Source organism: Natrix helvetica (assembly GCF_964273705.1).
Source record: "Natrix helvetica genome assembly, chromosome: 2".
Classification (NCBI taxonomy): domain Eukaryota; kingdom Metazoa; phylum Chordata; class Lepidosauria; order Squamata; family Natricidae; genus Natrix; species Natrix helvetica.
The window spans coordinates 80605256-80617443 of NC_138552.1; the positions used below are offsets into that span (position 1 = coordinate 80605256).

The following is a 12188-nucleotide window of genomic DNA, read 5'->3' on the forward strand; positions in this document are numbered from 1 at the left end:
AAGATGCCAAAAGAAATGTAGCCAGCTTACAAAATTCAGATGTGAAAGAAGAGCAATTTCTTTTTTCAAACAAAACAGAGGTGAGTTACTTATAAAACAATAAAAGCAGGATAAAACCCAGTTCAAAGAATGAACTGACAATCCAGTAGTGATCCCACCATGAATGTTACAAGAAATACACAGAATGACCCAAAAGAGAGAGAATCAGAAAAAGAGGAGAGGAGAAAAGCTAACATGATCAACAATAAAGAACAACATCAAAATTTTAAAAAAGAATTTGAGTGACCTTTTGACAAAAGAATTTGATTTACATTTCGAGCGTTGATTTTCTAAAGCGATTTACTAACAATTTCCCTTAAGAAAATTAGAGTTTTTAATGCTTGAACTTCAAGCATGGAGCATTCATTATACTTACGCAAGTCTTTCCATAAGTGGCTTGTTATTGTTTAGATTTCTTTGAGCCACATTTTTTTTTGTAATTTGGAGCACCTAAAAATTATGGTAAATGGTCTGCTGAGTACTGAAAATCTGAAAGGTAATTCAATCAGCATTATTATCTAAATGAAATTACCCTTTAATCTAGTAAAAAAAAACTATGAACAGATGGAACCAACTGGTAACATTACCTTCACTGTCCAAGCAAACATTTTCATAAGGCTGATTTATAGTTATGAACTAAGTGTCTTTCTGCTCATATCCCCCCATAATTTTACCTTGGGAGTTGAAGAGGGCAGCGAAAGAGCAAGCTGCAGATCATCGCCACAAATGCCGCTATGCAATGTTAAAGCTGAAGGCTGGAATGTACCATCATTATCTGGAGAACAGTCCGATCCCATTGTACAGTCTTCTATTACATCTGCCTCACTTGAGTCCACCTAATAGCAAAGGCAATTCAATCAAATGGGCTACTTTTGTATCAGTTTCAAATACAAGTATCGGTGGCTATTAAAAGCTATTTTCCTTTGCAACATTTTTCTTTTCAATTTTCCAAAGTAGAATATCTTGGCTTGCAGCGTGCTTATTTCCACACAATGCTTTGGCTATCAGATCATGACTAGGCAATGACTTTTATGTGAAAATATTTTAGTTGACTTTTTAAATTATCTCTCTAAAATATTATGCTTTGTGCATAATTGATCACAATTGAGCCCAACATTTCCGCTGCTAAAAAGGCACTGGTTAAGTGAGTTTTGCCCCATTGTAGGACCTTTTTTGCCACAGTTCTTAAGTGAATCACTGCAGTTGCTATGCAAACCATGCAATCATTAAGTGAATCTGGCTTCCTCCATTGACTTTGCTTGTCAAAAGCTGGCTAGGAGTTATCACAAGATCCTAGGACACTCCAATGATTATAAATAGATGCCAGTTACATGCTCGCCTAAATTTTGATTTTGTGACTGTGGGGATGCTGCAATGGTTCTAAGTGTGAAAACCAGTCAAGTCACTTTTTTCAGTGCTGTTGTAACTTTGAACAGTCACTAAACAAATGGGTGCAAGTCAAAGACTACTGTATTGTTCTAAGTAGGTTTACTTTTATAATAGCAACAGCACTTAGATTTATATACTGCTTCACAGTGCTTTACAGCACTCTCTAAGCGGTTAACAGAGTCAGCATATTGCCCCCAACATGCTGGGTCCTTATTTTACCCACCTCAGAAGGATGGAAGGCTGAGTCAACCTTGAGCCTGGTGAGATTCGATCTGCCAAATTGCAGGCAGCCAGCAGGCAGCAGAAGTAGCCTGCAGTACTGCACTCTAACCACTGTGCCATCATGGCTCCAAGTCTATCTATATATAAATCTGTCTGTGTGTGTGTGTGTGTGTGTGTGTGTGTGTTCGTTCCAGCATAACTCTGGAACGCCTCGAGCAATTTCAACCAAACTTGGTACATAGATAACTTCCTCTCTGGAAAAAAATACTGTGGGTAAAACACCCCTAATACCCCCTCGCGCTGTGTGTTCTGTTAAGATACAGCCTGTTGTGCCTTAAAATGGATTCTACTGTACTGCCATAAAATGGCTTTTACTGTACGGTGCATTGGAGTTGCCATGGTAATGGCTTCACAGTATTCCACAAGGGGTCTCCCTCTGGTAAGGGGGAAAATCCAACATTAGAAATTACTTTTGGTCCAGATATTTTCCCTCTATAAATAAATACTCGGACACCACCAGGTTATCAGCTAGTTTAATATAAATAATCAAGTGGATTATTCCATAAACTTTAATGATTGTGATTTTTTTTAAAAAGTTGTCATTTATTCCCAAAATATATTACTATTGCTCATTAGAAATATGCTAGCACTTGTTGTAAATATATACTCAGTATTATTGCCTTCTCAGAACATTTTCATATAAGCCTATCATTATAACAATGAAATCATGGAATTCACTATCAATTCTATGGATACAATCCAGTTCAGTTCAAGTCAGAAGCTAAAATCCAAAGCATGCCAAGTACATTAACCTGAATTTATGATCGGCAGGAATATAATCAAATTATATCTTAAATAAAAGTTGAACTTTTACAAAAAAAAATAAGAATCATATCCCAAACTAAGTAGCTTTGTGATAAAATCCTTCAGAGGTTTCTACAATAAAAACATTTTTAACCACTGTGAAAACACCAAGTATTTTTCCCATAGTTCCCATTCATCTTGACCTGAATCAATTGTACCTCTCAGCCTTTCTGTCAAATTAGAATTCCTTTTTGCAGAATTCTATGTAAACATTCTCATATTATATACCGGTATTTCCAACTCCTGCAGTAAATTTAAAACGAAGTAGCTTGTGCCTTATAAAAAGCTACAAATGCCTGTATGTGCATATTATGCTAATGAACCATAATACCTCCAAACTCAAAGGGTGAAATATTTAGTCAGCTCAATGGGGTCAATATTACAGAAGATGAAGTGACACCGGTGAAGAAGTAATCTCAAATTCTTTATAAAAAAAATTAAGGTTGCCTCAAGGTACAATCCTAAATCTCTCAACAAATGCTGACTGGAAACCATTACATGTAAATTTATATATTTATATATTTATATATATATATATATTTATATGCTGGTCTTTTCCCGTGTAAGATTGAGATTGTCTTGGCAATGTTTCGGCGAGGTCATCATCCTCGCCATCTCCAGGCTGGTGTTTTCGGCTTAAAGCGTGATTGGAGCTGCCGTCTTTCTATAAATCTTGGTGGGGTGTTTGTGGAGTGCTGGCTTTTTTTCAGTAAATGGATTGATTGGGTGTGTGGTTGTATCATGATTGATAGATTGGTGCTGGCTGTGTGTCCGTTGTTGTTTTGTATTGTAACGGCCTGGGTGGTGGGTGGGGCTAGTTTGTTGACTAGGCCTAGTTTCCAGATGTCTGGTAGGTGGGAGGTATCGTCACATTTATTCATGTTGTGGGAGTGTTTCTCTATTTCGATAGCTTCCATAATTATTCTCTTGTTGAAGTGTTCAGTTTTGGAGATTAATTTGGTTCCTTCAAAATTAATTTCATATCCTGTAGCTTTAAAGTGCTAGAAAAGGGAGGACATTTTTTTCTTTTTTTTTACTGCATTCTTGTGTTCTGCGATGCGTGCATTTATTCTCCTGTTCGTTTGTCCTATATATGTTGCAGGGCAGATTTATCATGGTATTTCATAGACTCCTTGGTTTTCTAGATGGATTTTGTCTTTGGTGTTTCTTAAGATGTTGGCTATTTTTTGGTCAGTGTTGAAGGCTGTCTTGATATTGTGTTTGTGGAGAATTTTGCTGATTTTATCTGTGGTGCCTTTGATGTAAGGGAGGAGGGCAATGCCGTTGTCTTGTTCTGTGTCTTGGTTTTGGGGGGAGGGAGTCTCCCTTTGGAGAAAACGTCGTCCCTTTTCCAGTACCTTAAAGCTACAGGACATGAAATTAATTTTGAAGGAACCAAATGAATCACCAAAACTGAACACTTCAACAAGAGAATAATTATGGAAGCCATCGAAATAGAGAAACACCCCCACAACATGAATAAACGTGACAATACCTCCCGCCTACTAGACATCTGGAAACCAGCCCTAATCAAAAAACGAGCCCCACCCACCATCCAGGCCATAACAACACAAAACAACAACGGACACACAGCCAGCACCAATCTACCAATCATGATACAACCACTCAGCCTATACTTACTGAAACAAAGCCAGCACTCCACACACACACACCAAGATTTATAGAAAGATGGCAGCTCCGACCATGCTTTACTCACACAAACACACACACACACACAAACACACACACACACACACACACACACACGTATATATACACATTTTAAGCCCACAGCTTGAAGATGGCAGGTGAGATCCTGCCGAAACGTTGCAAAGACAATCTCAACCTTACACGGGAAAAGACCCGAATACAACAAAACCAGCATATATATACATATATATATATGTGTTTGTGTTACAACCCCTGGTATGACCTATACCAGGGGTTGTAACACAAACACATATATATATATGTATTTTATCAGCATATATATATATGTATTTTATCAGCACAAATACAACACACATATATATATATATATATATATATATATATATATATATATATATATATATATATATATATATATATATATATATATACATACATACATACATACATACATATATATATATATATATATATATATACACACATACATACATATATATGTTTTCGTAGATTTTCACGGGTGTAGGTATGCTGGTTTTGTTGTATTCGGGTCTTTTCCCGTGTAAGGTTGAGATTGTCTTTGCAACGTTTCGGCAGGATCTCACCTGCCATCTTCAAGCGTGGGCTTAAAATGGGAACGGAGCTGCCGTCTTTCTGTAAGTCTTGGTGGGAGGGGATGGGGTGCTGGCTTTGTTTCAGTAAGTGGAATGATTGGCTGTGTGGTTGTATCAAGATCAGTATATATATATGCTGATCTTGTTGTATTCGGGTCTTTTCCCATGTAAGATTGAGATTGTCTTGGCAGTGTGTGTGTGTGTGTGTGTGTGTGTGTTGTATTTCTGCTGATAAATAAATAAAGGGATATGTTGCCAAGACTATATATATGTATGTATGTATGTATGTATGTATGTATGTATGTATGTATGTATGTATGTATGTATATATATAGTCAGCAGAATTGAAAAATCATCCATTGCCATGGACCAGCACCGGGCTGTGGCAGGACAGAAACTGGGCTGAGCTAATAAGTGAATTAAGCCCCATCTGCAGGATGCAGGCAGCATGAGAAACCACATCCCTTCTGGTCCGTGGAAAAACCTCTCTCCACAGAACTGGTCCCTGGTACCCTAAAGGTTGGATGCCCCTGATCTAAAGGGAAAAAAAGGAGTGGAGGGAGAAGGAGACAATAAATGGAATGAGTTGCAAGCATCCAGACCTCAGAAAGACCAAGGTGACATCTGCATACCACCACAAAGATGGTCTGGATTAATATAATCCAAAATAATTTTCAATTTATTAAATCCCATGAAAAGATGACAGATAATACACACACATGCACGCAAACACACACACACACACACACACACACACACTCACTTCCTGCCTATTCTGAGATAGCAGGGACTTCAGATAGATTACTATTAAATGAGCCAGGATTTGGCATTTTAGGTATTGGATTGACATACATATATAAAGAATCAGTCAAAGGTTCATTCATCATTCTAGCTTTTGTAGATTTTTGAAGACTGGCCAATATCTCAGCTACTATATACAGTATATCACTAGAGCATGGCTGAGTAATTATGGCAACTTTACCACCTGTGGATTTCAACTCCCAGAATTCCTGAACAGAACAAGTCAGATTTCCTTTTTTTTTTTAGTGAACTAAAATAGTATGTGAGAAAACTGAGCATATGGACTAAGAGAAAATCCATTGTCTTCTGCAGTTATTAGATATTGCCGAGTTTAAATGGGCAACAAGCATTTGAATCATATCCTGCGTTTATATCGAGTTCTAAGTTCCAAGAGGTCCAGGTTCCAAGAGAGAAATTGCAGAGTCCTAAAAAGTAATTTGAATGGATGGCTGGGCCATAATTTCCTTGTTAAATAGGATTATATATATGCATGGTTTCTCGTTTAAAAAATAATGGTTTGCTTTTGTAATTTTCTTACTTTTTTTAACTGTACGTTATTCTAAACGCTTCAAGGATTTTTTTTAAATAAATGTTTAAATATTTAGAGAATTTAATTTTGGCACACAGAATTGTCTTCTTATAAATACATTGTTTTGATATAGTTATGGATATCTTCTTATATTAGCAAATAAATGACCTTCATGTAGATTCAAGGAAACCAAGCAAGAAGTCTTTATAACACCTGTTAAATGTCAACAGCAGGACTGTTCCTGTATTGTTCCTTAACAAAATACCGTTCAAAATTGATACATAGAATAAAAAGACTAACTATAGACTAACCAGAGCCAGCTCAGCATGGAAGAGGGCTGAATCGGTTAGCCCTTCCTCCTCAAAGGACTGGGCAGTGTAGAAAAAGGAATCTTCCTTAGCAGAAACATAGCCCTCTTCTGGTGAAAGCTGCAGAAAGAATGAAGCTCTTGAGTTGGATGATGGCCAGTGAACAGAACATGCCATGTAAGTAAATACTAAGAAAATTTAAATAAATATAAAGATCAGGAAAAAAAGGTATCTAGAAATGATATTACAGCCCTCAAATCATGAAATGATTTATAAGATTGAAAAAAGGAAAATGAAATGGCAATAATCATGAATTTGAAATAGCCTTTAAGCATCACATGGTTATGTACCTATGTGCTGATATTAGAGTTGTTCTCATAGACCAGGGGTGTCCAAACTTGGGAACTTTAAGACTTGTGGACTTCAACTCCCAGAATTCCCCAGCCAGCATGGCTGGCTGGGGAATTCTGGGAGTTGAAGTCCACAAGTCTTAAAGTTCCCAAGTTTGGACACCCCTGTCATAGACCACATGATAAATTGTCTCTCTCCTGAGAGACTGCCTAATTTCCAACACAGTTAAGCCTCACAAACTAGATTTAAGATTAAACTGGATTTAACTCTATTCAGTCTTACCGTTTAAATTATACTTAGTTCGTAAACACAACACATAAGTTCCTGTGAAATCGGGAGCACTTGTGATAAACATGTTTGGAGCAGATTGAAAATATTTATTTTTTAAAAAAATTACCTGTCTGGCTTGTGAATTTCATAGTAAGTTACCGGGAGATAACAGCTTTCACAATCTTGCCATGAATGTTGAACCCAATTTCAATGTGAAGGGTTTTATTAAGAAATTGTTCATTCCAATACAACTAAAATATATTCCTTATTTACATCATAATAAAACTACATTATGTGCATCCTTTTCTGTTGGGTTTGAGGTTAGATTATAGAATTGAGATAGCATTGGTCATGGTTGTTGATGACTCAGCATTATGGATTATATATCCATCTAGGCCTTGTCTTTGATTAGAGACCTTCAATACAGTGATGGGACTAAAAATATTTACTACGGTTCTGTGGGCGCAGCTTGGTGGGCGTGGCATAGCATGGCATGGCTTGATGAGTGTGGCTTGGTGGGCGTGGCAGGGAAGGATACTGTAAAATCTCCGTTCTGACCACGCGCTCCGATGCCGAGCCAGCATCCAACCGAGCCACTCGTTCCATAGCCTCTGGGCTGATCCGCGACCCCTACCAATGGAATTAGGGGTCGCGCGGTACTGTGCTCTCCGGCTCGCAGCCTGGAGCCTCCCCTTTAACCGCCCAGCGGTTCGGGGGCTCCCTTGTATGCAACAAGTCCAGCTTGTGCGGGGTAAAAACAGTAATTTAGACAGCACAGAGACGCTTGGAGAGAGGTGGAAGGAATCACAAATGGAAAAGGAACAAGACAAGATACAAGGAACAAAAACCTCTAAGACCAAGTGGAGAGTCAAAAAGTTACTCCTTCTGGGCTGAAGACAGAGGTTAATCTGGGGAGTCACGAGGAGGAAGCAGAGGGAGTGGCTTCAAATTTACCTCAGTCTCCGGGCAAATGGGCCGTGTTAATACCCACATGTGACTCCTCCCACGCCTCGCTTCGGAGACCCTGCTGAATACCACCTCTGCTTCAATACCTCCTGAATCAGGTTTAGGGGGATTGGTAATGAGAGCCTCCTCATTACAAAGAGGAAAGTACAGTGGCTTTCCTCCTTTCTCTAAGGCTGGTTCTACTTAAAATTGATACAAAATATGCCTTTTCTGCCTTTTCTTCCTGCTTTTATTTAGCATCTATATGAAAGCTCTGAGTAACTCAGGGCATTTGTCCGTATATGGTTAACTATCATTAATATGTTGTACATCTCTGTCCTACCCATCACTTGGATAACCTAACATTCCCTCAGTGTGCAATTTGGAGATCCTGCCAAAAGAGCAAGTGCCAGCCAAGGCCAGGAGGGCCTTAGCACTAGTCTATCCATCATGCCAGTTGAGCCCCCTACATCAGGAGACATCACAGCCACAGTCTTGAAGACCATTCCGATGGCCACGCATCCAGAATGCAAGGGCACATGTGTCCAGGTACAATTTAAGGAACAGGTATCACCCATAATTCTCTGGGTGATACAGGGCCAGGATAGATATGAGTCTACCTGTTTCTGATAGTTTCTACCCATTCCACCAGACCTCAGGTCCCTTTTGTCAAACTGAATGACCTGCTTGAACCCAGGATGTGTGCTTTCTATGTCACAATGCCTGTCCTATGGAACAGCCTCCCCTCTGAGCCTAGAATGGTCCCACTGCCCCTAGCCTTGAAGAGCTGGCTTTTCCCCACACACTTTGGTGCCAGATATGAGCCCAAGGTATGTCCTCTTGTGCATGTTTTAAGATATGTTTTATGGTAAAAAAAAAAAAACTTTTTTTGCTTGCAGCCGCAGTCATATTGTACTAGATTGTTATTTTATTTTATTTTGGTTTATATTTTCCATACAATATTGTTAATTGATCAGAGTCATTAAGGTGAGATGGCAGCATAATATATTGTTTAAATAAATAATCGCCACACCTGCAATAACTAATATCTCAATAATTGTGAAAAATGTTCTGGCTACATTTCATCATCCTCTTTTAATAACCCCATAATCCCTTGCAGGGTGGAGTCTAGGCAACTGAATGGATCTGAGTGTTTACTGGCCAGATGCCCTTCCTGTCGCCAATGCGGAGTGTTTTTCAGCAGATATATTCTCAAGTGTGCCCAGAGAGAGAAATATCTGCCTCTACCTAGGATCGAACTCACAGCCTCCTGATTGTGAGGCGAGAGCTCCACCTCTAGACCACCATACCACTCGTTCTGGCTGCACTGAATTATCAGTAAAACAGGCCATCATAGATATATAAAATGATTTATACCCCAAATTAGAAAGAAACATTTCCTTCCATTAGTGAAAACTTTCGGTTCTTCTATCAAAACAGCAATTCAATGGGCAATCCCAAAGCCCTGTGTGGCCACTGAATCATTTTTTGCGATCCTCTGAACTCCCTGGGTCCACCGCTGTTGAAATGTGATGGCAATGTTTCCAATTTCCAAATGAAAAATAGGGGCAAATTTTAGCAATAAGTCTGAGCTTACACTAATAGTAAACAAAAAAAGACACACTCTCCCCAATTCATCCACAAACCTTAGTCCCAAATTCACCTGTGATGTGGCCCATTTATTTTGCAGCATTTAGTACTCTTCTGAATCACTAAGCGTAGCCCTTGCTTATCAAATGTTGCACACTTCTGTGCAAAGGTGGCACAGCACCAGGATTCAGCCAGAAAAAGATGGATGTATAAATGTGTTACTTTTCCAGAAAGTAGCCCTCAAACCAGCGACCAAAATTACTTCTTTACTGATTCAAGGAATAAAGGACAACAATTACTGCCAAACTTTCAGTTCTGTTCACTATAGATTCCTGCCATTTAGGAACAGGAAATGTCCAGATTGTGTGTAGAAGGAGGTTTCATAACATACATTTTTTGCATGTATGCATTTGTGTGAAATAAATATGCAAAATTATTACTATATGGATACCAAAGTTGCTGAAGTATACATAATAGATAATTAATACATTCAAACATTTAGTGTAAGTATTGTTTGCTTATACTTTATGAAAATAAATCAAAACCTTTTTTGGGGGGGTGTTTTAAATATTCTTACCCTAGGTTTCTGGAAGCAACATGTTTTTACCCTCTGTTTCAAATTACTATGTCAACAGTAACTAATTCCCAAGCTAAAATTATTATTTTGGCTCTGAATAAATTATTATTGAGTAACTGCGCTACTTTCGTGAATCTCAAGCAAAGGTATTTTTTGCAGAACAAAGTGGTAGTGGGCTGGTTCACAGAGCTCTGTTACTCTCTTAATGACAATTGTATAAAGTGAGAGATTTTGCAGAGGGCAATTTGCAGGTAGACATTTAAAACAGCATTTTATTATCTCACAAGAAATGTTAGTTCACCTTTCAGTATCAACAGTTATATACCTAAAGCAGTGGTGGGATTCAAATTTTTTTTACCACCGATTCTGTGGGCGTGGCTTTGTGGGCGTAGCATGGCTTGGTGGCCGTGGCAGGATACCTTAAAATCTCCATTCCCTCCCTACTCCAGGGGAAGTTTACTGCAAAATCCCCATTCCACCCAATCAGCTGGGACTCGGGAGGAAGAGAACCGATGGGGGTGGGGCCAGTCAGAAGTGGTATTTACCGGTTCTCCAAACTACTCAAAATTTCTGCTACCGGTTCTCCAGAACTGATCAAAACCTGCTGAATACCACCTCTGACCTAAAGTCCTACATCAGTAAATACCCCAGTTGTTTATTTGCCAAATTCAAAATCCCACTATATAAAACAAGAATTCTTACAGGCAATGGCTTGGCGACTCCTATTTTCACCATTCCCAGAGGTGCTCCTTTCAGGGCCTGCACAGCTTCCTCCAGGCTACCATTTTCCAAGCTGGTCTCATTGACAAACATAAGCCTGTCTCCTGGGAGGAGCCTGCCATCTTGCTCAGCGATGCCCCCAGGGACAAGAGAGCGGATCACAATCACTATATTTGCAGGATCCACCGGGTCCTTATTGAAGGAGAAAAGAGGGGAATGTGAGGGGAAAAACGTTGACATGTGTTTTTATTCACTTTGTTATTTATTTATTCATTCATTCAATTTCTGCAGCGTCCAACTCACCAAGAGTTTCTGGGCGGCCTGCAATTTTAAAATTCGAAAAAATGATTAAAACAATTTAAAAGACATTTAAAATGTCCACCAAAATAAGTAAGTACAAATACCAGCTGTGATGATTAATCTGTTTCTGTTTATTGGATTTATATGCCGCCCTTCTCCCAAAGGACTCCGGGTGGCGTACAACATTAAAAAAAACACATCTTACAAAAGTTAAAAAGGAAATTAGATAGAGTATCCAACAAACCCAATTAGTATGAACAATAACATTTTAAAAATTGGATTAAAATTAACAATTAAATCAAGCATTTATTATTATTTTTGTTCAGGCCAGGCCGGCTTACTGGAAAAGCCAACTTTTTAGTGCGCGTCGGGAAGGACCGGAGGTCGGGGATTATGCGAAGCTCCAGGGGCAGCTCATTCCAGAGGGAAGGCGCTCCCATAGAGAAGGCTCTCCCCCTGGGGGTCACGAGCCGACACTGTCTGGCCGACAGCACCCTGAGAAGGCCAAGTTTGTGGAATCGCACTAATCTGCTAGCAGTAAAGCCAAGTAACAAGGCCCTTCACACATTCTGAGCCTCAGGCCCGGGTACATAGCTGGGTTTTAAAGCTTTGTGAAAGGCCAACAGGATACGGGCCATTCTAGTGGTCGAGGGGAGAATATTCCATAAGTCAGCGGCTACAGCAGAAAAAAACTTTCTTCTAGTTCCTGCTACCCAGCTCTCTTTGGTAGATAGGATCTGCAGCACGCCCAATCTATTAGCTCTGATCAGAGATTTCAAACAATGGTATGGGGTTTTTTTCTTGACCCTGCTTGCTTATAGAAAGATTCAGTTATCAAGCCACTACTTATGAAAAATTAAAACCTAATTATACATTATGTAATCTTGCAGAAAGATTGCAGAAATCAACATTAAAACCAGCTTCTAGAATATAAATAAATTATTTGCAGAGAGATGAAGTTAGCAAATGCATTTCAGAATCTGCTCCACATTTAAAAT

At 39.0% G+C, this 12188-nt stretch overlaps 1 protein-coding gene across 2 annotated transcripts in view; it reads right to left on the reverse strand.

Annotated features, from left to right (window-relative positions):
• Positions 1-12188, reverse strand: part of MPDZ (multiple PDZ domain crumbs cell polarity complex component) — a 140692-nt gene that overhangs the window by 77944 nt on the left and 50560 nt on the right. For both annotated transcript variants that reach the window (XM_081945779.1, XM_081945780.1), the window contains exons 17-19: positions 10873-11082; positions 6441-6557; positions 714-875 (exon numbers count right to left, since the gene is read on the reverse strand). In XM_081945779.1, the coding sequence (XP_081801905.1) occupies positions 714-875; positions 6441-6557; positions 10873-11082 (489 nt within the window). The remainder of the gene's footprint in view (positions 1-713; positions 876-6440; positions 6558-10872; positions 11083-12188) is intronic.